Source organism: Colossoma macropomum, unplaced genomic scaffold (genome assembly GCF_904425465.1).
Source record: "Colossoma macropomum unplaced genomic scaffold, Colossoma_macropomum, whole genome shotgun sequence".
In the NCBI taxonomy this organism is placed as follows: Eukaryota; Metazoa; Chordata; class Actinopteri; order Characiformes; family Serrasalmidae; genus Colossoma; species Colossoma macropomum.
Window position 1 is genome coordinate 18,585,136 of NW_023494807.1, and position 26,989 is coordinate 18,612,124.

The 26,989-nt window shown below is 38.2% G+C and overlaps 1 protein-coding gene across 1 annotated transcript; it reads right to left on the reverse strand.

The window, feature by feature from the left end:
* Positions 1-10,597: 10,597 nt before the first annotated feature.
* Positions 10,598-24,317, reverse strand: LOC118797017 (activin receptor type-2B). Its single transcript, XM_036556224.1, has 11 exons — positions 23,882-24,317; positions 18,258-18,465; positions 17,475-17,584; positions 16,147-16,298; positions 15,825-15,968; positions 15,369-15,512; positions 13,700-13,845; positions 13,433-13,547; positions 12,600-12,738; positions 12,245-12,375; positions 10,598-11,132 (listed from the first exon to the last, which is right to left on the reverse strand). Exons 1-11 carry the CDS (start codon positions 23,931-23,933, stop codon positions 10,929-10,931), a joined length of 1,545 nt encoding a protein of 514 aa, XP_036412117.1. The 5' UTR covers positions 23,934-24,317; the 3' UTR covers positions 10,598-10,928.
* Between the last annotated feature and the right edge of the window lie 2,672 nt (positions 24,318-26,989).

A 26,989-nucleotide genomic window follows, 5' to 3' on the forward strand; every position in this document is an offset into this window, starting at 1 on the left:
GTTTATTTGATGTTTGTTAATAACACCTTTAGAGGGCAGTGGTGAGTAACGTTTGTTTATTAGATGTTTGTTAATAACACCTTTAGAGGGCAGCGCTGAGTAACGTTTGTTTATTTGATGTTTGTTAATAACACCTTTAGTGGGCAGCGGTGAGTAACGTTTGTTTATTAGATGTTTGTTAATAACACGTTTAGAGGGCAGCGGTGAGTATCGTTTGTTTATTTGATGTTTGTTAATAACACCTTTAGAGGCAGCGGTGAGTAACGTTTGTTTATTAGATGTTTGTTAATAACACCTTTAGGGGGCAGCGGTGAGTAACGCTTGTTTATTAGATGTTTGTTAATAACACCTTTAGAGGGCAGCGGTGAGTAACATTTGTTTATTTGATGTTTGTTAATAACACCTTTAGGGGGCAGTGGTGAGTAACATTTGTTTATTAGATGTTTGTTAATAACACCTTTAGAGGGCAGTGGTGAGTAACGTTTGTTTATTTGATGTTTGTTAACACCTTTAGAGGGCAGCGGTGAGTAACATTTGTTTATTTGATGTTTGTTAATAACACCTTTAGGGGGCAGTGGTGAGTAACGTTTGTTTATTAGATGTTTGTTAACACCTTTAGAGGGCAGCGGTGAGTAACATTTGTTTATTTGATGTTTGTTAATAACACCTTTAGGGGGCAGTGGTGAGTAACGTTTGTTTATTAGATGTTTGTTAACACCTTTAGAGGGCAGCGGTGAGTAACATTTGTTTATTTGATGTTTGTTAATAACACCTTTAGGGGGCAGTGGTGAGTAACGTTTGTTTATTAGATGTTTGTTAACACCTTTAGAGGGCAGCGGTGAGTAACATTTGTTTATTTGATGTTTGTTAATAACACCTTTAGGGGGCAGCGGTGAGTAACGTTTGTTTATTTGATGTTTGTTAATAACACCTTTAGGGGCAGCAGTGAGTAATGTTTGTTTATATGATGTTTGTTAACATCTTTAGAGGGCAGCGGTGAGTATTGTTTGTTTATGTGATGTTTGCTAACACCTTTAGGGGGCAGCGGTGAGTATCGTTTGTTTATTTGATGTTTGTTAATAACACCTTTAGGGGCAGCAGTGAGTAATGTTTGTTTATATGATGTTTGTTAACATCTTTAGAGGGCAGCGGTGAGTATCGTTTGTTTATGTGATGTTTGTTAACACCTTTAGAGGGCAGCGGTGTGTATCGTTTGTTTATGTGCTGTTTGTTAACATCTTTAGAGGGCAGCGGTGAGTAACGTTTGTTTATGTGATGTTTGTTAACACCTTTAGGGGGCAGCGGTGAGTATCGTTTGTTTATGTGATGTTTGTTAACACCTTTAGAGGGCAGCGGTGTGTATCGTTTGTTTATGTGATGTTTGTTAACACCTTTAGGGGGCAGCGGTGAGTATCGTTTGTTTATGTGATGTTTGTTAACACCTTTAGAGGGCAGCGGTGTGTATCGTTTGTTTATGTGCTGTTTGTTAACATCTTTAGAGGGCAGCGGTGAGTAACGTTTGTTTATGTGATGTTTGTTAACACCTTTAGAGGGCAGCGGTGTGTATCGTTTGTTTATGTGCTGTTTGTTAACATCTTTAGGGGCAGCGGTGTGTATCATTTGTTTATGTGATGTTTGTTAACACCTTTAGAGGGCAGCGGTGAGTATCGTTTGTTTATGTGATGTTAACACCTTTAGGGGGCAGCAGTGAGTAACGTTTGTTTATTTGATGTTTGTTAATAACACCTTTAGGGGGCAGCGGTGTGTATCATTTGTTTATTTGATGTTTGTTAATAACACCTTTAGAGGGCAGCGGTGAGTATCGTTTGTTTATGTGATGTTAACACCTTTAGGGGGCAGCGGTGAGTAACGTTTGTTTATTAGATGTTTGTTAATAACACCTTTAGGGGGCAGCGGTGAGTATCGTTTGTTTATTTGATGTTTGTTAACACCTTTAGGGGGCAGCAGTGAGTATCATTTATTTATGTGATGTTTGTAATAACACCTTTAGGGGGCAGCGGTGAGTATCATTTATTTGATGTGTGTTAACACCTTTAGGGGGCAGCGGTGAGTAACGTTTGTTTATTTGATGTTTGTTAACACCTTTAGGGGGCAGCAGTGAGTATCATTTATTTATGTGATGTTTGTTAATAACACCTTTAGGGGGCAGCGGTGAGTATCATTTATTTGATGTGTGTTAACACCTTTAGGGGGCAGCGGTGAGTAACGTTTGTTTATGTGATGTTATTAACACCTTTAGAGGGCAGCGGTCAGTAATATTTGTTTATTTCAGCTTTAGCTGGTTCTGTCCTCATTCGGGAGCTACTATCAGTCAGAAAGCAAGACAGCCAATTAGAAAAACAATTACATTTTTAGTCACTCTTATTTATACTGCAGTTAATCAGCAGTTGAAATGTCATGATTGTGAGAGGCCCGGTGATGAGATTTTAAATCATTCTGGTCAATTACTGTTCCATTTGTCATATAATGTTCCCACAATGCAAAGAACAGCTGGTGTTTTCAAATGATATCAAAAATAGAATAACAAAAATTGAGTTGGGAGGTTTTAGTCTAACAGCAATGATATCTATTGGTGTATTAATATTTATGTTTATCTGGATTAGATATTTGCTTGTAGATAAATACAGACAATATCTTTTCTGAGTTGATAGGATTGCTTTTGGCTGAAATGTCTTTGGAGTGATTTTCAAGCAGCAGCGGCCTATATAGGGAAACAGCAGGTGGTGCCGATCAGCTTTAGAATAACATACAACATCCATCCTTCTTAAGTGGATCATATGAGGCCGGTTTTGATTGTGGATACGAACAGATAGTGCTGGGCGATGTATCGCTTATACCTGGATAGCAGTGTTGGTGTCACACAGCATTACTGATATTCTGTTTTAGCTGTACCGTTAGATGATTACTACTGAATCAGTTAACAGAAACTTGGTTAACTGTAGCATTTTTCTGAAGTCTGACTCTTCATAAACATTCATTCTTGCAGCATGAGCTGATGCTAATAATGACAGATGAACCAATACTAAAGAAGCAGGCATCAAGTAAGGTTTATTACTATTGCTTGGATTGTGATACATATTAAGCGTCTCTGTTTTCTATTGAGTTTTTGTCATGGTGGAAAATATGAAAGTAACAGACCATTTGCATCCTTGCAAAATTTCTGATTAATAAACAAACATATGTGTGTAATTTGATGCACTTTGAACTGCCGTTGCAGTTTGAAACCAACCAAACCGAATGAAAAACTTTCGATGTCAGAAAAACCCAAACTCTAGTTCGGGCATTTTCACACCTACCTTAATTGATGCAGCTCTATTAAGATTTTTCTTTAAATCGATTCATTGTGACAGGTGTGGACACTCATACTTGGACTTAACTTTGAATGGAGGACAATTGACTTTATTCAAGTAATTTATTTAAGCAATTTTGGGACATGTCTGTAGTGCCTATGATTCTATAAATGTCATCTGACTTTTGTTTTTGTTGTGGTTTTGGTGGTCGTCAGCATAACAGCTTCCACTGCAGCATTCCAGTGTCCAAAACACAACATATGCTGGTTTTGGTGGTGATCAGCTATGCTAGTGTGTGCTAGATTTTACAGCAGGGTTGTGAGTTACAGGGCAGTTGTATCCCCTGCAAAAATGTCTGACCAATAGACAAACACCCACATGTGTAATCTGGTGCACTTTAGCCACTGCAATGTAAAATCAACCACACCAAATGTAAAAGATAGTGTCACAAAAGCTAAACTGTGGTGCGGACTTTAGCGAATAAGCTTGGTGTAAAAACTTCAATTTCATTTAAAATTGGAACAATACTAGAAAATATCATGGTACTGAATTTGTTAGTACCCCTCAAAGCTGCGGACAGGCATGGAATTGAAATCGGTTTTAAAATGGCCGAGCTAATCACGAAGACATAACAGACACAGAAACAGTAAAATCAGGCTTTTACGCAAAACTGCACAATCTCTCTTACAGAGGGAGAGAGAGAGAGAGAGAGAGAGAGAGAGAGAGAGAGAGAGAGAGAGAGAGAGAGAGAGAGAGAGAGATTAACTGTGAGGATACCAAACACACTAAAAGTAATTACACAGCACTTCCTCTCACCACACCATCTGCACACTGTTTGCCTACTATGACTAAGTAGATCTCCCTCTCTCTCCCATGCACACACACAGCCTCCCACCTACGCAAACCCACCCACAATCAGACAGTAAGTACAGTGGAAGCAGAGGATCTTTGAATATCAGTTTAGCTTGGAATAACAGTTGAGCTTTGTGTTCAGGAGCTCTTGTATGTTCCACCCTTTAAACAGGGAGACAGAATGAAATATAATGACTGCATACAGTCACTCGTTCTTCTGTTTTGCACCTGAAAGGCTTTCATTTTGGATACACTTTAACCAGCAATCAGACTTTCTTTTCACTGATAACATCAAATGGATTCAGTAAAGAAAGCAAGAATGATAAAGTAGTTGACAAAGTAGGCAAAGTCAGAGAAACAGAACTTGCTCTCTTGAAAAGGTTTTAACCTCTGAGGATTAAAAAGTCACACAACATTTCTTTATTAAGCTCTGAGAGCTGTAGGCCACACCAATGCTGCCCTCTTGTGTTGGACATTGGAGTAAACCCTGAGCACTAATATTTAAAGGGCCTATATCTTGCATTTTACATGTATTTGTCAGGTCCACTCATGAAGATTGTGTAGTTTTATGTACCCAAAACAGTAATAATTTATTTTAATGACCTCACTTTATACCTTTAGTTTTACTATTTATGCCTCTTTTTACTATTTATACCTTTTTACTATTTATACCTCTTATTTTTACTATTTAGACCTATTTTTACTATTTATACCTCTTATTTTTAATATTTATACCTCTTACTTTTATTATTTATGCCTCTTTTTACTATTTATACCTCTTATTTGTACTACTTATACACCTCTTATTTTTTACTGTTTATACGTCTTATTTTTAATATTTATACCCCTTATTTTTCCAAGACATGGGCCCTTTAATAGGTCAAACACGTTTAAAAAGAAGCTTACAAATGTCCTCATATGTAAGATAAGCAGTGTGCAATAAACTGATACTCAGTGTGCTTTTGTGTCCTCATGCAAAGCTTAATTCTGACAGAAGTGATTCTGGATTGATCGCCTCATTTAGACAGGAAGTTGTGACATTTAGGATAAGTGGTGAGGCCATTTTGCATTCAGAGTTTTGAGAAAATGCCTGACCAATCGTGAAAAAACTGGCACCCGAGCCATGTGTAGAGGAAGCCGTATACATACTGGCTAAAAGGCTGTAACGTAGCACACAGTATTGGATTCCCAGGCAAATCCAGGAAACTCAAAAGCTTAACTGCAAGAGTGTGGGCTCAACCAGCTTAATCCAGAGAGAGACCTTTGACTGGACAAAATGTCAGATTTCCTACATCTGAGCTGCACAGTAAAAAGAACCAATGTTGCATGCAGGATTCTTCATTAACCCACAGGGCAAAATAACATGTTGATCAAGATGCACATTATATAATCTTCTTTGGGTTGGTGAGGATTTTTTTCTCTGATGGTCATTGTACAGTGATCCTAGCTACGTAATAGGTTTCAGTGAAAGCAGAATTCCACTGATTTTTTTATTTTTTCATTCAGAGGTTTGTGTGAAATGCTCAGTTGTAGAGAAACTTGCCGAGTCAGAACTGTTTACAGTGGAAGTGATAGGAACCAGACATCTGAAGAGCTTAATGCCTTTAAAAGTTACATCACAGAAAGTTATTACCTGAAATGTTTATGAATATTTTCCCTGAAAATGTTTTTTAGGTCATGGTGAAAGAGATACATGTCAGGCATTGAAGTCAAAATAGTACCCAAATAAAGCTTATCTTTTTCAGATTTTCCACTTTTTTATCCTAACATTGTCAGATGTGTCAGATGATGTGTAGGTTTGCTGGTGGTTTAGATAGTAAATAAAATGGCTATATTAGTGTTGTAGACATTGTGACCCCTGGTTCCTATCAGCACCACTGTAAAGAAATCAGAGTCTTTAAGTTTTTCTACAAAATGAAAACTGAGAATATTAGATTCTGTAGCTCAACAGACATCTATCTACCTTAGTATGGAAACCCGTTTCTGCCACTGGAAAAAATATATAACCATTTAGTAACTCATAATAGTGAGAACGTTTTCCATAATTATGGAAAGATGCCAAGATATCAAATCTTAATTATGACATAGCCATTATTATGAGATGTTAAGTCATAAATATGAGATATTAAGTCATGATAATGAGATTAAATCTGAATATTACGAAATGCTGAGTCACAATTGTGAGAAAGTAAGTTATTTACATTTACAGCATTTAGCAGACAAAAAGTGCTTTGTCTACCTAGAGAAAGTGTCTTTGCTAGTTACAAATAGGTCAGAGAGCCGACCTGTACTTGAAGCTAGAAGGGCTCTAGGTACAGTTAGAGTTTTGACCATTGTCATCAAGTAGGGAGGGTCAGTTTTTGGCTTTGTAGGCAAGCATTAGGGTTTTAAATCTGATGCGTGCGGCTACAGGAAGCCAGTGACGGGAAGACAGCAGTGGAGTGATGTGACTGAACTTAGAAAGATTGAAGACGAGCCGTGCTGCTGTATTCTGGATCAGCTGCAAAGGCATGATGTCCTGCATAGCAAGACCAGCCAGAAGTGAGTTGCAGTAGTCAAGCCTTGAGATGATAAGAGACTGAACAAGCACCTGGGTGGCCTTTTGGAGTGAGAAAGGGTCAGATCCTCCGGATGTTGTACAGGAGAAACCTGCATGACCGAGTCAGGTTCGCAATATGAGCTGAGAACAATAACTGGCCATCCAGAATCACACCAAGGCTTCTTGCATCCTCAGATGGAATGAGATGAGATGGCAAGATCATGATGAGGACCTGTAGTTCTGAATAGCAGCTCAGTCTTGCTAGGATTGAGCTTTAGGTGGTGAGCTGCCATCCATTAAGAGATGTCAGTCAGACATGCTGAGATGTGACTAGAATCCTGGGTGTCAGAAGGTGGGAAGGAAATCATTAGTTGAGTGTCATCAGCATAACAGTGGTAAGAGAAGCCATGAGAGGATATTACATATTACAGGATATTACAAGTCACGGGATTGAATCTGATTATTATTAGATAGCAAGACATAATTATGAGATATGAAGTTATAATTATAGAAAAAAATCTCATTATTGTGACTTACTAAACGGATATTTTTCCATATGGTGAAAACAAGCTTCCAAAATCTTAGACTGCATCTTAAGGCTAGCTACCCACGGAATTTAGTTTAAAAAAAAATAAAAAATTTTCAAGCTACTGATCAATATTATCAGTATTATGCATACTATACTAATGAATGTACTTCTGAGGATGGTGTACTGGTTTTTTCATACTAATTAGTATGGAGGTATGTGGTTTTGGACGCAGCATTCAAAAGCAGCCTGCTTTCAGTGATATAGATCTACCTATTTTAGCCCCACCCATTCATGCTGAAGAGGTCATTTGAATATCAGTCATAAAGCCACCAATCAGGGGTTCCTAATCCCAGTCCTGGCAACTCCATGATCCCAGAAGAGTAGACAGTTACTGCAGCAAAGACAGGGACAAAGTCCTCATTAATACCCATGATTTCAGAATAAATGATGGATAAGCTGGTGTCTGCAAACTTTTGTACATAGAGGTTTTGTTTTAGTGAACTACACTGGTTAGTGAATTAGCACTTCTCCATGCTACATATTATTAGCACCTGATAACTGCAAAACAAACAATGAGCCTCATTCACCAACTGATCTTAGGAAGCAATTTCTTCTTAAAAGCCACTTATGCAGTTAAGAAGATTCTGATATTCAATTATTATTGAATAATTTGGGTTTGTTCTTAGAGGAGAACAGAGGTGCGAACAATTCGGCAGTTTTCCTCGGACTTTTCTCAAGAACAAATTTAACAAAAAACTTAGATGTTGGTGAATGAGGCCCAACGTTCGTACAAGTTCTACTGCAGTTATAAACAGAGGCCCAAAAGCAACAACAAAAAGGCCAAACCAGTCAGAGAAGCAAGGAGGGTTATGTACTCATAAGCAAACTCTATTCAGTGTATCCAGTATTCAAAATGACCCACACGAAGAGCAAACGGCCCAGTCAAAAGAAAAGCCATGCAACTGTTCATCCACTCCAAAAACATTTTTTGTAGAAATAAGCTGTATTTAATTAAATGAAATACTGAATGTAGCAACATAAAACAATGTGAAATGACCCAAAAAAGGGCAAGACAACAGAATTACACAAGCAGCAATAAACAAATTCAAAAATAGGAAAAAAATTGCAAGTGTGGTTTTTGCTTCCAGTATCTTCCAGATTGCTTGTGAGACAAAGGATTGTTGGAGATTTATTTGGGTGGACGCCGCAAATAAGCATTACACATGCACCTTCAGACAAACGGTCAGTCCTGCGTAGAATCCTTCATGACTTTATTAAATAAATGAAGGCTCATTAATATTCTAATCATATTCCTTAGCTTGGAGTGTACTGACTCAACGGTCGAGGAAAAAACTCAACTGCCCTGGTAGCTGTTGACCTGTGTCAGGGTCAGTTAACACTTTAAACAATTTGGCACAAGCCTGCATACAACTGTGGTACTTCATAAATTGAAATTCAAATCCCTGATGTCAACAGAAATCGAAAGGAGTATTGAATTGGCTCAGGTAGAGGTTGGGGACGATGCTATCGTATACACAGATATAATAACAGCACATAAATACGATCAAAACACAGCTGAAAAAGAGAAAAGGGGGTTTGGAAAGGTCACCATTATTCCAGAGTGGCTACAATGAGGTAGGTTACACCTTTTATAGAATAAAAAGTAACAATAATATGAGAAAACGTAACTGCTACTGCATGACGACTCATTATGCACAAAAACACAGACGTCTTGTCTTTACACTGGGTACATCATGAGCACAAAAAGAAAATCAAAGCACTTTCTTAAAAGATGAAGAAATCTCAATCATATAAAAGCAGCCATACATTAAATTACATTTCTACCACAAAACAATAAAATATTAAGTTGAGAAAAAAACAAAAACAAAATAAAAACAGTGGTACATTATGAGGTTGAAGTTGTTCTATTTGACTGAAATCAGCATCTCTGTCCATTCATTTTCATTGATCTATCTATGCTCCGCCCACTAATGTCTTTGTAGCAACTGCTGCTAGGTTGAACAAGCTTTACAGAGAAGTGGCAACCTAATGGGCGCGTCAGCACTCAGTCTGTCAAAATATGCAAATTTAGAACATTAGATAACACTAATTTTGAATATTTTTGAATACTCGCACTCTTAGGGTAGGTGAGGGGTGGTTGTGTAATCCAGCTCAAGTTAGGGTGGTGGCAAACTTGTACTACACAGTCCAGTTCAGTATCATGTTTAGACTAAAAACTCAATGTTATGTAGCATGAACTCCAACCTAAACTCCTTAGGCTTCACTGGACTGTTTCCTGGAGTTCTGTAAAGCTTGTCACCTTTGGTGGGCGGAGCCTGGGTAAGCCAATCGTCACTCAACACCGCTCAAATCAAAGTAATCTAACCACTTATCCCATAGAGCGGGCTGTTTCTGAAGGAGCAGTGAGTATAAACAAAGAGTGCCTTCACTGAGTACAACAGCAGCTCGATGGACATTCAGTCTTTGCTACATGGCAGAGTCATTGCATACGACATAGAGGTGAAATCTGAGCACACAGACAAGATTCCTACTGCTGAGGTCTATTGCTAAGAGCTGTGAGAGATTAAAAGCTAGTTATGCTCACCAGACACTTGTGAGATTAACAGCTATTCAGACATACACACACATACACACAACAGCATTTACCTGAGTAGTGTAACAGACACCAAACAAAAGCACCCTCATTTATCCTGATGTGTCAATGCTATTGCTCTTTATACAGACAGCACCTGACCACAAAACACAACTAAATATTACCTGTATGCTCTGAGAGGACCTGCCCTATTGGGCTACACGCATGGGTGCATAATTAAATCATGTTTGCTGAAGATGTAGCAACTATTTTAAGAACATAAAGGCCTTTTCCTCTGTGCCACAAACAATTCATCAACCTATAAATCTGTAGATGGTATTCGATCCACCAACACAACATCTGAATGTATGGTTGAAATCGGCCCGATTAGCGAAGGATAAGCTGAAACGAGACTTAAGCTTTTGATACACTAACACTGAAGGAAAACAAAACAGTCCTGCTGCCTTACAATTCCAGTGTTTCAGACAACCTCTGTCTCTGAAATTCCACTCTTCAATACAACACTTAAAGACACATAGAAAAAGAAAATATATAAAAAGATCACTGAGTAAAAAGAGAGGTACGCTCACGCTCTCAAACACAAGGTAACAGTCTTTAGCTCCCCCCTCCATTTTTGCCAAGTCACTGGCTAATCCAACACGGCGGCATTAAGACGGGCAATGTGGTTTTCACAGGCGGAGTCCCTTGGATGGAGGTATTTGTGGAGTGAAGGCAGATAAAGTTAGAAAAAAAAGTAAATTCACTTTAAAACATCCTAAGAGTACAATGAAAAACAGATGAGGTAACGTGTGCTAATGCTACAGCACTTTGAAGTGGTCACCTGAATGCCCTTTGAGGTGTCAGCTTTCTTGTCGTGTTTGTGCTTTCCAGATAAAGGAATACAGTAGACAGGTAGTGTGAGGCTGGTAAAACTGACCGGACATGTCCAAAAAACATTCACAATTCATCCAAAGGAAAATACATGAAGATCAGGACAGCAGCAGAGTTCACATTATTATTGGAGAGGTTTGAAGATGTCCATCCAGTCGTTATGGAAACAGAACCATGGTGAAGTGGTCTCGCTCCTGGTTCAGCGGCTGAGAGTCAAGTGCTGGACTCTTTGGGTGGCAGTTCTGAGTCACTGTCCGAGGTTACCATGGAGACCAGGCACTCAGAGGTAGAAGTGTTAGTGGTGTTGGCGGCCCTGGCGATAGTCGCAATGCGTTCCTCCACGCAGCCCGCGGACAGACGAGCCTCGGCGTCGTGGTCCCAGCACTCTTCCACCGTCTCGCACATCTGAGCCAAACCCTGAGCCGAGAGAGAGAATATGAACCAATCAAAATTCCAAATTGGGTTTTGTATACATTAAGAGCATTCAGCCACTATACCACTATGCCCATCATGATGATAAATTATAAATTATTATTAAAACAGTCTCTGACTGGAAGTGTTGAATTTTTTATATCTAACCTCTTTTTTTATATCTAACCTTTTTAAGCAAATAGCAAAAATTTGCAAAACTACAAAAAGGCCATTCACTATTGTACAAAATAAAAATAATGAAATACTAACAGCTGTGCCCCCTTGTGGAGAATTTGTAGCCTGTGAAATGCATGAGTGAGTGAGTGTGAGTTCCATGAGGCGCTTTGGTCTAAAAACTCATGATTCATGATTCAGTGAACAAGTTTTTATGTTTGTGTTTATAGTTTGTGTTTAACTATTGCATTACAATAAATTAGTATTGCTTTTGTACCTTTTCTTTTTAACAATTTTACCGTACGATACATGTATTTTACATACAACACAGAGTAATAAAAGTGAATTTGTTACAAGAATGGTTAAATGCAAAGCCAGCACTGGGGAGCACATGTTGGAATTCTAACACCACGTTTCTGCCAAAAAATGTCACTCTGGCATGGTGTGTGAGAAAATTTAATCTGTTCTGTCAATGCAACCCTTAACGATACGTTTATCATGGAAACTCATATCGTGATAATAGTAAAAATGAAAGATAAAAAACAATTTATTAAGCAGCCCTAATGTAAACAAAATCACCAACATGAAAAGTAAACAGCTGATGCTCAGAGCTTGACAAAGGATGGCAAGATCTGGTAATACAACTTGGGTTCTGCTTACAAAAATAATATCCTAACTTTAACACTGTGGCTTATGACTAATGCTTCCCAGCAGCCCTAAACTGACAATACACATTACAAAAAGCAGAATGCATCTCTACTATTTTCAGAACTGCAAAATCAAACGCTAATTAGTAGCATGACTGCACCCCCTGCCAGTGAATGTATATAAAAAAAGAGCTTTAGCAGTGGGAAACAAGAAGTCTTTCAAGCTCCGATTGCTTTGTTTGATGCCTATGAAGACAAAATCCCACCAGCTTAAAAGCCTAAACGCCACATCCTTACCGGATGTTTGAGCCAACAGTCCTTCAGGATGGGCCTCATCTTCTTATGGACCACCACGTCTTGCAGGTCCTCCAGAGAGGGGTGCTGACCGATTTCCTCCTCAAAGGGGAGCAGGTACTCATCCACAGGCCCTGAGAACAGACAGAAGACAGCACATTAAAGCCATCTAAAAGGAGAATGCAGAGTCCAAAAGGCACTGAATAAACGCAATAATAAAACAACTGGCTCAAGACAAGCTGTGGTTTTCAAAACCATTTGAATCTCTTCTTACGACAGTCATAAGAAATCTTTTGATGGATTATCATTATGTGATCTCTGACTGAAAACCTCAGAACCACGTGTTCTAAATATTTACCATCAGCAGCGGTGCAGCGAGACAGCAGCTCCCACAGCACCAGCCCCAGAGCGTACATGTCGATCCGTAGAAATGCATCCCTGTGGAAGTTAATGGCCCCCTCCAGCACCTCTGGAGCCATGTAGCGCCTAGTGCCCACCTGGAACAAGGCAGAGACAAAACAGATTTTAACTTCAGCAGGTAGGTTTTGCTTTTTTGAATGGTAAAGTGGAACACCACAAATCTAGGCATTTGGTAAGTGACTTTAAATTTTAAGGCGCACTTAATTTTATGTTTCACAATGGGTTCAGATTAAAGCAACAGAAGCACAGACAAAATTCAGGCTTCAAAATGGCTGTTTTAAGGTATGCAACATGATTTGTCCATTTTTCCAGAAAACAGTATGTGATACAGTGTCAGCAAGTCTATTTGAAATTAGCTAACAACTCCAGTTGTTTTGAGACAAGTGTGTGTTGATTTAGACATGCAGTTTACATAATGCTAATTGGTGGTTATAAGCTTCCATTATATTATAAAGAAAAAAAATGTTAAACTTTTTTTGCCAAACTCTTACTTTTACACTGTACCATGTAGGAGTGGCATTACTGAATCAGAAGAAGAAAAACAAACAAACAAAAAAAAAAACATGCTAAAATATGGTGTGCACAGTGCAAGTCACTCTGAAAAGCTTGAAACAGTAATTTTAAACTCAGAGGATTCGAGCAATGGAATATAAACAGTAGGTGTTGAATAGAACTATAGTTCATTAACAAGAAAAAGAGCTCTGACAGTGCTATTATTTTATATTTTGATTGTGATACAGGGTTGCAGCATGTTGTACTTCACAGTTTTACCTGGCCATGAGTATCTCCTGGTGGCTTCCCTGGTTCAAAGCGCACAGCCAGACCAAAATCTGCTATCACAGCAGTCAAATCTGTCCTGAGCAGCACATTCTTACTCTTAAAGTCCCTGCAGTGGAGAAGAAGAGATCACACTCAGGCCCTGAAGCCAAACAAGGGTTTATATTAAAAACATCACTTTTAAATTCTGCTGCCTGCTATAAAAGCCACGCTACCATCTATCCGTCTGGTTAGCATCCCAGAAAGAGTTTAGCTGGGTACCTGTGAGCAATGGCAGGCTTAGGTCCCTCCAGCCTGTAGGACAGGTCCTCATGTAGGTAAGCCAAGCCTCTGGCCATGCTCTCAGCAATGTGGCACAGCTCAGCCCAGTTCACTACATTCCCCTTCAGGTAATCTGTCAGAGAGCCCTAAAAAACAAATGCACATGCAAACATAGCCCAACATTACATCAAGAATTTCACCACCAGAAATCCTTACAGATACAGGAAAAACAACCCCAGGCTCTCTTATGAAAATCACTGTACCATCTGCAACCATTTCACTTATTGATTTAACAAGGAGGGTCTCTTGGGTTCATAGAAAGAAGGAACGTTAAAAGCAGTGTTCAGTATATGTAGTGACGCGCTCTGACACTCCCAAGCAAAACAACTGTAGCATTCACAACAGTACAGTTTCGCAACAGATTGCAACAGCACGTTACAGTTTAGCAACAGAGTTCATAACTTTACATTCAAAAGTTCAGAAGTTCAGAAAAGTTGTGGAAAGAACTTTCTGAAGTTAAATTCTGAATGCAGAAGTAAGGAGAGAGAACACTGTGTACATGTATTCAACTGATTTGAGTACAAACAGAATTCAGGCTTTCAGAAGAAGAAAAACAAACAAACAAAAATGACAAATTTTAGCTGTGATGTACTTTTGCCCATTTTTATAGATGACTATGTCTGCTATGGCAAATTTTAGCTATGTGATGTACTTTTGCCCATTTTTATAGATGACTATGTCTGCTATGGCAAATTTTAGCTGTGTGATGTACTTTTGCCCATTTTTATAGATGACTATGTCTGCTATGGCAAATTTTAGCTATGTGATGTACTTTTGCCCATTTTTATAGATGACTGTATGTCATACAGTGTCAGAAACTACATAAACAAGTTTATTTGACATTACTTATCAACTTGATGTGGTTTCAGGCAAGAGTGTGATGAATTAGGCATGCAGTTTGCACAAGGCTACCTTAGTCCACATAATCGTCACAGTTCTAGTGCAGAACTAAAGAAGCAAACTTCAAACTTCAAACACCAAACATCACTTGGGTAAAGGAAGAGAGTTTTGTTCCAAACATCCGGCTGGCCAATTTATTATTTTTGTTTTGGTCAATCTGTGTTTTAATTTTATTGCTTAAATTTGAGTCGGTTAAGTAAGTGGACTGACTTAAACAGCCAGTTGCCTTTTAATTTCAATTAAGCACTTTATTTGATTCATGCTATTTAAATAGGCAGCTGATTCTTCCACTGATAAATTGAATAGGTCAGTTTGCAGAGCAAATAATGTTATTTACATTGTGACATTGGCTAATACAAAGAACTGAAAATATGATAGTGTGTTTCAAGTGTTCATTTAGTCCACACAGTCTGAGCTTTAGGGAGGAAGAAAAAGAAGGCCATGGCTAATTCAGCTGTAAAAATTGGAATTGGAACAGCCATAAAAATTCATGATCAGAGTGTACCTAAAATCAATCACTGATCTCCAAGCTAGGTTCATCTGAGTACATCTGACAGATAAATGGACACTGCAAAAAATATCCTGGCAAGTGAACTCATTTTAAATCCAGGCAAATTATCAATCATTTCACATATTATTATTGCTGTTAGAATATTAAGAATATTTAACTTATTTAATAGTAATAATAATAATAAAACCGATAACTCACCCTCTCATGGAACTCAGTAATAAGCCACAGCTCCATTTGCAGGTTAGTCCCTCGTTTCTCAGCTGAGATGTAGCGAAGCAGGTTCTCGTGTCTCAATCCCTCTGTCAGGTAAATATCTCTCTCATTCTGCCATGACTGCTTATCCTGTATGCATGCACACAAAAACACAGATTTTGTTTTCACAATACACAGATAAGAATGGTGCTTACTTTTACCCACATACAATACTGCTGTCACAACAAAATCATCTCCAAAATGGCAACTTCACAGGGGAAGGAAAAACATTCCGGAGATGATTTTGTTCCAAAGAATTCTGGACTATTTCTATGGGTTCATCCCCTCTTTGTTTCACACAAAGGGCAGCTGGCATTTTCAAATTATGGAAAAAAAAACTGACTTTGGAAATGTTGATATTCAGACGGTTAAAATCTGATTTCAAAAGGCTAAGAAGCTGACCTGAATAGGGAATATCTTGACTGCTACATATTCACTCAGCAGCTGAGCCTTCCACACGCAGCCAAAGCGCCCCCTGGCTTTCAGCTCCAGCAACTGCAGTGGCTTTAGACCCACCAGAGGAGACGGAGGAGCAGGACCCGCATCCTATCAGAGCAAAACGTGGGTAAGGTTAGTAACAATACTTCTTACTAGGGCAGACAGAAAGAGTTTTCATAAAACCCTATTCACTTAAAAAATGTCAAAATTTTACTGCACATCAGTAAAAAGAGCAAGAATGACAGGGACAGATGGACATTTCTCTGATGTTATGGTGCTGTCCGACCTGGCTGATGTCCACATGGCCGTAGGGCGGTTTGCGTTGGTGGTATGTCCAGCAAGCGAGCACAAGGGCCAGAGAGAGCACGACCAGCGGAAGGAGAGAATAAACTAGCACCCCCAACAGAGATGGACCCGTTGGTGGAGGCTGGATCTTCACTGCAGCCACAAACACATACGGAGAACGAGTTTACCATCACTTCTGCTAATCAATCTCAAATTCAAAATCATTTAATTTCAGTAATAACTTGGTAAAACAATGCATGGTGAAAAAAGAACACAAGGGCAAAATTGAACAAAACATGTTTTAAGACATTGCTGACCATTAACTGTGCTGCAATAACTGCCAATATCCTTAAACTCATAGTCATGTGTTTAATTTCGACACTTTCTTTGAAGTTGAGGACTAATGTAACTTTTTGCCCCCCTCACTTAGGATTACAGACTGTTTGTTCATTTGTTTTTGAGTCAATCACATCTTGAACTTTTTTTGTCCAAGTCTATTTTTTTTCCTCAAATAATTTAACACGTACATGACTTATCACAATGACTTATCACATTATTCTACAATACGTACTTCATGGGAATACATTTTCAGTGCATCAAAATAAAATTCATTTTAGGCATTTATGTCTCCTAAAGTCTAAAAATATCAAGTAGTGCAACTGTTCGACCACATACGCAAATTAAGTATAAAATAACTTAGCTATAACATGTTGCAAAAAGAGAAAGAAAAAAAATCTGACTTCCTCAAATTTTACACGCCACAACCAACAACAAATGACTTTTATGCTGACGTGCTTTTTAGCAAGAGTGGACAGGGTATTACACCATAAAGAAGACTCCAAGTCGCCTTAATGGTGCAATGTCAGTCAACCGTGCACATATATTGAAAAAACTGTCAATTTCCAGTCATGGTTAGAAAGGTTCAGTTTACCAAGTCAGGTGCTGTGACTCCATGCGTTATTGTAAGATTATTTATTTACTTAAAAATAATACTTAAAAATATATTAATAACTTTTAATTCAAGGACAAAGGTTTATATGTGTGTCCAAGTGCAAAGACTAATTTATACACATTTTCAATACTGTTAAATAACTTCAAAATATAATATTTTTAATTAATGCATGGTGGCACCACCTGACATCGGTTGTCTGGGTGGTAAAATTGATTATCCGGTTTAAAAAAATATTATAGATAAAAAATATAATTTTTTAAAATAATTTTTAAATGTATTCTTAAATATTTTTTTTTAATTCCAGATCAATATATAATCAAAGAAGAACTGAATGTTATGTAAAAGTATGCCGTGTCTTCACAAACATCTGCGCTCACCTGCTGGAGCGATGGTCTCAGGCAGGTGTGTGAATCTTTCATTGCAGTAATTTCCCTCACAGCAGCAGAAAAAGACCTGAGGACTTTCCTCTGTGGCCACACACTCCTGTCTGCTCAAAAACATTTAAAGGATACACACACACACACACACACACACACACACACACACACACACACGCAATCGGATAAAAAAATTAGACAATCGGAGCAAGCAGAACATATAAAAAGAGGACGTTCATGGATCATAGATGAATCGTGAGAGGCTCATTAGGGATTGTATATAGTGTGAAAATGCAACAAACCTCTTAAGCACTATTAGAGCTGGATTACTTAGCATTGGAGCTACTGTATTGGAAACAGGATATCACTAACCAATTTGTATGAAATTGCCCTAAATTAATGTCTGGGTAATTTCCTATATATTCTTCTGGCCTGGAAGTACACATTACGTTTACAAAAACACTTCACAGCCATGTCTGTAAGCAGGTATTACTGCTGCACTGGCTTGAGGTGGACTGGAACATTACTATTTTTACTGAGAGAAATCCATCTTCACCCAATTACAGCCGGTCACTCACTTAGCATCATCACACTGCAAAGACTAGTCATGCTGCAGATTCATACTGGATTAAAATCACTGATGACATCTGTAATCATTTAAATTACAGAACCTCCCCAGCTAAAACTAATACAGCTTCAACAGAGCTTTAGAATATCAATCAAAATCTGATGACATTGATGACTGAAATCTGTGGTGTAAGTTCTAAGGAGGTTTCTCCTCACCTGTCGTAGCAGTTAAAGTCATCCAGCCAGCAGCCCTTTTTGACCAGGTGGATGGTTCCAGAAGAGTTGAGCCAGGAGGCGTAGCAATGCTGCCGCTTATCCTTCTCGCCCTCACATCTCTCATAGCCGCTCTGATTGGTCCTCTCCACTCGCCAGTTATCATTATAGTACACACACTCTCTGGTGCCCACTTCTGCATGCCCAGGACCTGAGGGAACAAGAGAGATGGATTAGAATCACATTAGCTACTAAGGCTACATTCAACACAATATCAAAATCAAATGAGAAGATAATGAAATGAGTCACAAACCTCTCACATCAGAGAAGTTCATTTAATTTGGAATCACAGTTTTCAACAATAAAAAATTACGTTGCAGATGCAAGTATAAAACTAGTCTAATATGAGGCTAACATTAGTGCTGGACAGTAGCACTGCGGCTTGTAGTATATTAAACTTAATTATTACATTTCCCTACAGAGTGGAAGTAGAGTCACTATTTTCCAAAAGAAGTATCTTTTTAGGTGCGAAGCTATTTTATCTAACAAGTAGCAAGGTACTGCTGACAAATGCAAAAATTCTCAGACTAGCCAGTCTTTATATAAATAAAGGTGTATTCTGTATTGTTTACTTTGAGCTGACCTATTGCCAAGCCCTTCTCCTCGGTTACTGTCGCTACGTCTGTCAAGCTTTTGAGCCCAGCCCAGCAACTATGGAGTTTTCAACGGCAAAGACAGTCAAATTCTTAGTCATTTTTGGAGCAATGCATCCAATTTTTAAGAAAGGAGCAAACAAATAGGTCTTCAGAGTACAGCTGAAAAGACAGAGGCCAAAGCACACAGATCACAGGCAGAAGGTGAGAAGACTCATCAAACAGAGACTTGTGAAGATGACATGGAAATAAAAGAGGTCCTGACAATAAAACCTGTTCCTGTACTCCAAGGTAAGTAAACAAATTACATATGCATTTAAATGAAACTATTTAGAACAAATTAGTGAACCAGCAAATACTTATATATAATTGCAATTAGTCGCAGAGACAGTCATGAAGAGGCTGCAACGTAGCAATCTACTTTTGCCATGTAGTGAGTACTGTAGTTACAGCTCTCTATGGGATAGTTTTCATGTAACTGAGGTTTTCTGCAGAGTACCTTGTAACTGTGGTTGCTACACTTTTAAGCAGTCGTTTACAAATGCATAGAATTCAAATAACTTGTGGGAAGCTGTAAACAAGTTTTATATTTCCCCAGAATAATGATCAGATCTGTACATGATTCTAAAATAACTGAGAAGTCTGTAGCAATGAGAGTAAAGTTACAACAGAATTAATATCCAGAATTCTTCATATTTCAAAAAGTGGTGATGAAACCGAAAGGCAATAACTTGCCAACACACCAGTTAAAACAGATGATTCATCATTACAGCTTATCATAACTTGTCCCTAAAAACAAAGAAAACATTAATACATCATCTAAAAATACCTCTATGTGTAGTTTATAATGTCTGAAACTTTACTGCATAAGTTTTATTGACTAAAATAGCACTTATTTATACAGCATATCTTTGGAAGGGTAGCAGTCACCCACAAACATGAAATACAATACTGTACACATCAAAGGGTCGGTGTAAAATCTGACAGATTATGTTGACAGTTTCAAATAAGACACTTTAATGTTACAGTCAAGTGCTAACTGTCAATCATGTGCTGTTGTGGGGCTGCTAAAACATCAAGAACCATTTCAGTAAAACCTCAAGGGTTGTTTAACAAGTCATTAAATCCTTGCTGGCAGTAAAATAACATAAGCACATATGCTCAACATACACCAAGAACCACATGTGACCCTTCAGGTTTGAGTTAAGAAAGTGGCCTAGAATATCAATATGGAGCTCTTTAAAACCCACAATTAAATCCAGATGTGTGAGGAGTCAGTAGGGAAGCCTCTAAGGCCTCTAAGTAACAGCATGCTACAGTTTGATCACCCCCCCCCCACACACACACACACACAGAAACACACATGCAGAATTGGGTCACGGATCATGTTTACGTCGGGTGAACTGCTAAAGGAGAGAACAGAAAGAATCTTCAGATTAAACGGAATGTTTCAGAAGATTATGATGTCACAGAGACGTAAAGTTGTAATAAAGAGGAAAAAACACTGGTTCAATCGTTTTAGGCACATTTAAATCTTTAGAAAAATATGCTCTGTCTCTTTAAATCTCATGTATAGCCAAGGGTTGTACCATCCCCCACAGTGGTAATCTATCTACCACTAACCACCTATCCCCCCTTTTCATCCCCCCTTTCACCACACACACACACACACACACACACACACACACACACACACTTCTTGAAAGATAGGAAGACTGTGGTGAGCCCATTACTACAGACTGCTATACTGCTGCATATACTGGATACATATAGAAATTCTCAACAGCCGACAGCAATATATGGCTGTACAGGTGCTGCAGAAACACACTGAAATACATTTGTTTCATTATTTATAACAGCTGAGGGAAATCAGCAGGTTTTCACACTGCATGAGTAACAAAGCTGCTGCCTCTTCAGATGAGCTAATGAGGAACACTAGATAACCAGTATAACGTTGAATAATGGAGACTCGTTCTCTTCTACACATGGTCTTTTCTCCTCAGTGGACGACCTGCCAACATGTAAACTGGTCAGAGAAATACACTTACTATTTTTAGACCTTGCTAATATCTAGAGTAATCAGCCAAGTTTGCGATAAAGCCTCATACGCACTCATGTTTTGTAGCAGCAAAATATTAAATAATGTACACGCAAATACAAGCAAACCTGCCACGTTACCCCTGTTAAAATGTAAAACTGGCCTTTCACTAAACTGGTGGTCTTTCTAATTTCTCCATCTTCCCATTATAAAACGAAACAAATAGCCGAATACTGGCACCTAGAACGATTAACCAAGCACCCGTGCACATACCTAGCAGCCAGGATTTTCAAATGTTTTTCTTTTTAATAATATAAATTATTTGACATAGTTTTGTTATGACATCATTCATATATTAGTTCATTTTAAAAGCTGAAGATATTGCTTGTTAACTCTCATTGTGACCTGAGCCTTTGCAACACTAATATTACAGAAGCCTGCAATGTGCAAATGAGCCTTCAAACCAACTGCAGAATTTTTTGCTTGTAAGTTCTGTACTCTGAGCATTCCCAACAATCTCAGACATTCTTTGATCTGTGTTTCTGTGGATGTTTTAACGAATCAGGGCATTCACTTGATCCAACATATGGAAATAATTTTGGTAAAAATATTGCAGGTCAGTATTTGACCACATCACATCAGCATTTCACTAAACTGCTTTTTAATCTATTGAAAGGCATCATAATACGAAGGGACAAAATCACAATACTACTATTTTGTCCATATCATACAACACTACTACCCCACTTCAGACGCACTCTGCTCTACTGCCCCTGTTACCGATAAAGGTCGTCACATCGTAAGAGCAAATTACAACATCAGCCCCAGGCCACAACCCCCACCCTTCCCAATTATCTTTCTCTCTCATGCACACACAAAAGAGAGAGGGTGTGGGGGCTTTATATGCAAGTTTCAGCTCCCCTGTGGAGTCCCACACATTACAGTCCCCTGATCCAGATTACCTCACCACATCCCAGCTGACGTAGAGCCGCTGCTGCACAGGGTGTCAAAAGCTCTTTTGTTTTGAAGGGATTTCCCCACTTTCTCTCATACGCAGGAAGCAGGTTCCAGAGTCGATTACAAAGCATAAGATTTGGGGATTACGTTTACAAAGTGTCTGTTGTGTTTGACAATAACATAAAACAACTGATTAACTATGAAACCAAATCGAAGAGCTCAAATCATTGCTCAACAAAAGTGGAGCCTTCACAACAGAAAAATCTCACTAGGATTTCAGCAGGAAGCTCAATTAGGATACATTCAACCTTAGCAGATGCCAACATGAATTACATGAGCTCTACTCTACTGGCTACCACACAGCCATGTCTGAACAACCTGAGACTGATGTGCAGACAATGTCCATAAGAATTCAGACATCTACCTCAACTCTTAGCCAGAGTCAGTCTCAGATTTCTAAATGCACTGACCCATTCATGTCCAACAACTAAATTTCATATGCTAAGCATGCCATAGAACTTATTCTGCTTGGACTAAAGAGATGAAATTTTGCAGTTATGCCTAGGGCTGCGCAATCTGACAATATTTATTGTTATCATGTCACGATACAATACAATTTGCCTTTCTGAACAGTCGTCAGTACTGACAACACGGACTAACAGCATGCTTGATTATAAAGAGAGCAAAATCTGTCCACTTTAACTGGATTCAGGGCAAAACTGTATGTGAACTGATTTTGATATGATTTTTTATATCGAGCACTACTGGTTCTTTCTTTCTCTGTTCCAACTGAGCAGATATCTGAAAAAAAATACACATTTTGTGATGTGACATGTCAAACAGCATAAAAATTTCTTGAAGCATCACAATGTTTTTGCCCTATCGCCCACCTCTAGTTATTCCATAGATAAACATCTAAAATTTACCCTATGCAAATGTTTTTTGTTTTTTTTTTACTTGTCATAGTTTTACGCAAATCCATATTTGAGTATACTAGTTCCATATAACCAAAACACTAGAGAAATATAATAAATTAAGTGATAAAAACTCACTTTTTAAAACCATATTATTTGAATAATAGGTCTGAATTGAGAATTTCTTCAGCTTTCCGCTCAGGCAAGCTCAGGGAACATGTGAGCCAAAGGACATTTAACATTTCACATATGAATATGAACTGATTTGTGTCATGTATTCCAAACCCAACAGTCTGTAAGGCAAAAACAAAAGCGTCACTGCAAAAAGTCAATCTAATAAATCAGTGTTATTTGTACGGTGCTGTTCACAACAGGCCTAGAAACACTTTCACAGAGAAGCTTTTCAGAAATCCTAAATTTGTTAACGGAGTTCTTTAATTTACGTAATAAAACAAAAACAAGCAAAACGGAAAATGCAGATTTTATTTAAAAAAAACTCCCGAACCCTTGATGGGTTTTCAAGAAAGTGTAGCTAGCTCACAAGGTCTGCACAAAGCCTGCCTCACTTCAAAACACGCTGAACCCTACAGCGCCCCCAGCTGACCGCGGCGCTGTAAGGGTTCAAAGCAGCTGTTGATGACATCTCACAACTCTTTCCTTTGTGCGTAGCCTCTGTGTTTTTCACAGTGGTTGCTCCAATAGTATGAAAGCGCACGACAGACTACTTCAGCTGAGTTAAACCAAACCTGAATATCTCAACATAAACACCAAAAAAAAAAAGAAACAACAACAACACAATACAACAATAAGCGGCCAAAGAAGGAAAGGGCACTGAACACGGGTCAGTGTCAGTGTGTAGAGCAGGGGAAACAAAAACACTGGACCAAATGTTGGTGCGAGGAGTCTATTTTCAGTCACATGTTTCACTTTACCTTAGTTTCTGGTTTCGTCCAAACAAGCGTTGCTGCTTTATATTGAGAAGCACCAGCACTGAAAATAATCTGTTATTCGTGTTGTGTCCTGCGTTAACTGTTCCTTACAAATCACTCCCAGCTGAGCTCTTACCTGCCAACAAACTTCCCCGAATAAGTGCAAGCGTCAGCCAGCGAGCAAACATAGTCCTTCAGCGAGGGAGACCCGAGCAAGACACTGTCCTTTATGCCGTTCTCCTTTGGAAAGCATTTACGAAGAAAAACAAAACGAGCCGAAACACATGTGAATGCTAACTACCGTTATCAAACGGCCCTCGGCCTCGACTCGACTCAGCGCCACAATAACAACCAGTTTGTCAACAGCGCCGCTCCGGCACTCTGATTCCGCCAAAAACAAAGTGTAAATCCACACAGACACAGGGTTTCATATCGACGGGACCCCAGTAAGTCCTTGTTGTAGAGCAGCGTGTTTTATCTCCAGCCTGAGTCCGAACAGTGTCCTTGTTTTCCCCCCAGTTCCCCCCAGGCTGCTAGAGGAGTTGACATGGGAAAAACTGAACCGCGGCCAAAATGGCTTCTGAATGGAGAGAGGAGTAGCGGAGAGACCCGGATGTTCCTACAGGCTGACCAATAAAAAACACGGAATTCTCTCAATTAAATAACACACCCAACAGGACCAAACCCATTTATTAAAAACCATACAATTCATATACATATTATTAAATAACACACCCAACAGGACCAAACCCATTTATTAAAAACCATAAAATTCATATACATACTATTAAATAACAAACCCAACAGGACCAAACCCATTTATTAAAAACCATAAAATTCATATACATTTTTAAAATAACAAACCCAACTTTACCACACTGCTTTATTAAAAACCTATGGAAATCATTTTTAAAATAATTACAAAAAAGCAAGAAAATTCTTTAAATCATAATCTTTCATTATCTAACTGCCTTACTAGAAATACAAGAAAAGTGTTTCTTAATTACTATAAAAACATTTGCTTTTGTAAATACAAGGAATACAAGAATACAAGAATTCATTTAAGTACATAACAACCCAGCACTACATTACTTGTTTCCTATTAAAAATCAAGAAGAATAATTTTTCATTTTTATATAATAAACAATATCAGAAATTAAATGCAAACTTCTTTTTAAATAAAAACCCAGTATTATAACCTTGAATTACCTTAACTGCCTTAAAACACACACACACAGAAATGTACTACTGTTTAATCTTAAAAACTAGAGCACATAATCGTCTATGAAAGATTTAACCATTACAAAATTTGAGAAAAAAAAAATTAAAATAGGATTTTTTAGACCGGCATTGCTTACATGTCTTATTTTTTAGTGAATGCCAGGCCTAGTATTACCTGAAAACTGTATTAAAATACATGGAACATATCTTGTGTTTTGTTACAATAAGCCCAGCAAATACCTTTAAAAAATAGTTAATTAAATTAAAAATAACAGTACATATTCTTTTCCTATTGTAGTTTTACTAAACCAAGCATTACTAATGTACTGAATACAATTACAAAATTAATACTTTATTTAAAACTAGAAAAATGTATCAACATGAAAATAAAAATTACAAAATTACAAATATTTTGGTATTTATTTTATGTGTTATGTATTCAACAAACAGTATATATCTTATTTTAGAAAGCACAGTGTTTGCACATTTCCTTTAAAAATCCTGGTGAATCAGCAGTGTAGCGCTGCATGTGGACTGTTTCTTCTCTTCCTCTTTCCTGCCCACTCTCCCTGTTGTCTTTGAGTAGCCTCACTATTAGCACCACAAAGGCCAAGAGAAGGCCCAGCATGGACTGACCCTGAAGGTCATGGCTTTGTCCCTCAGCCCCTCGCTGACAAAACTTCAGAGGAGAGGGCCATTCTCCCCCCAGGACCCCCGCATGCTCAGCTGTCACACACAAATCTAACATATTCCTTCTCTTATCCTCACTAACACAAAGCCTCTCCCTGTTTTCTCACCAAGGAGCGAACACAGGAGTCATGTCTTTACCTCTGAGCTTAGCACAGATTCTGAATGAGGGAAATAGTGAAAAGTGAACTGCAGGGCTAACAAATTACATTTACTAACATTATGATTAAGTTAAAATGTGTCTTGACATTCGTCACTATGCAAAAGTCTTTGGTCATCTGGGATGATGACATGCAAAGCTAGTTATCTGGACTGTTAGTGTGGATTAGCTCAGAATAAATACTAACATTAGAATAAATATGAATAAATACAAATGTGATAGACTTACAGTTACCATTCAGTACGTAGTTTGACTACCCAGTCATTCCTTAAACTAAATCAGGAGTCCTGGTGAAATAATTGAACAAATACAGAAAACTCCAGAATTATGGGCAGCCCTTTAGAAACTGGGCAAAAACTATTATATAAACTAAGCCTACATGTAATGCTTCAGATGATCCTTACAATGAGTGCATTTACATGCACTTAATAGTCTGATAACTGCAGAAAATCAGATTTTGTCAGTAATCGGATCAATGTGTTTACATGCACTTGGGTAATGAGATAATGGGAAAACTCCGGGTTTACATGATTCAGGCAGTAATCAAATTTCTGCTTTGAAACCAGCCAATAAACTTACAGAAGAAGACGTGATGTAAATGTAACACACAACTCAAACTTCATGTTGCGGCTTTTTTTTAAAATATTGCGCCACTTTACCTGAAAATATGAACAAACATCATCTAGAAGATGAGGAATGTTTAAATCCTTCATTTCGTCAAGCAGGTAGTTGGTTTCAGCGTCACTCCTAAAGTGTTTTGCTGCCATCTTGCGGCAGCGCTGCTTGCTTATTTCCGGTACCGTGGTCTGTTTTCACACATGCGCAGACTGAAAAAAAATCCAAAAGAAATCCGAGTAAGAGTTTACATGCACTGAGAAATCTGATTATTGAGCTAAAATCCAGCTCTCTTTATCAGATTTCTTAATCAAATTTCTAGACCTTACTCCAATCTAAGAAATTGCAGTGTGTTGTTTACGATTATGATCAAATTATTGAGTGCAAGTCAATGCATTCAATGTTTGAATAATGTATTCAAAAAACTATTGGCTAAATTATTGGCACACCTAAAGAATAAATAAATTTGCACCTTCCTTTTTATTGGTCCTAGTCGCCAGACACTGTTTCCTGTTTCCCTGTGGTATAAATATGAGGTTGCACATGTAAAATCTCTTTGTC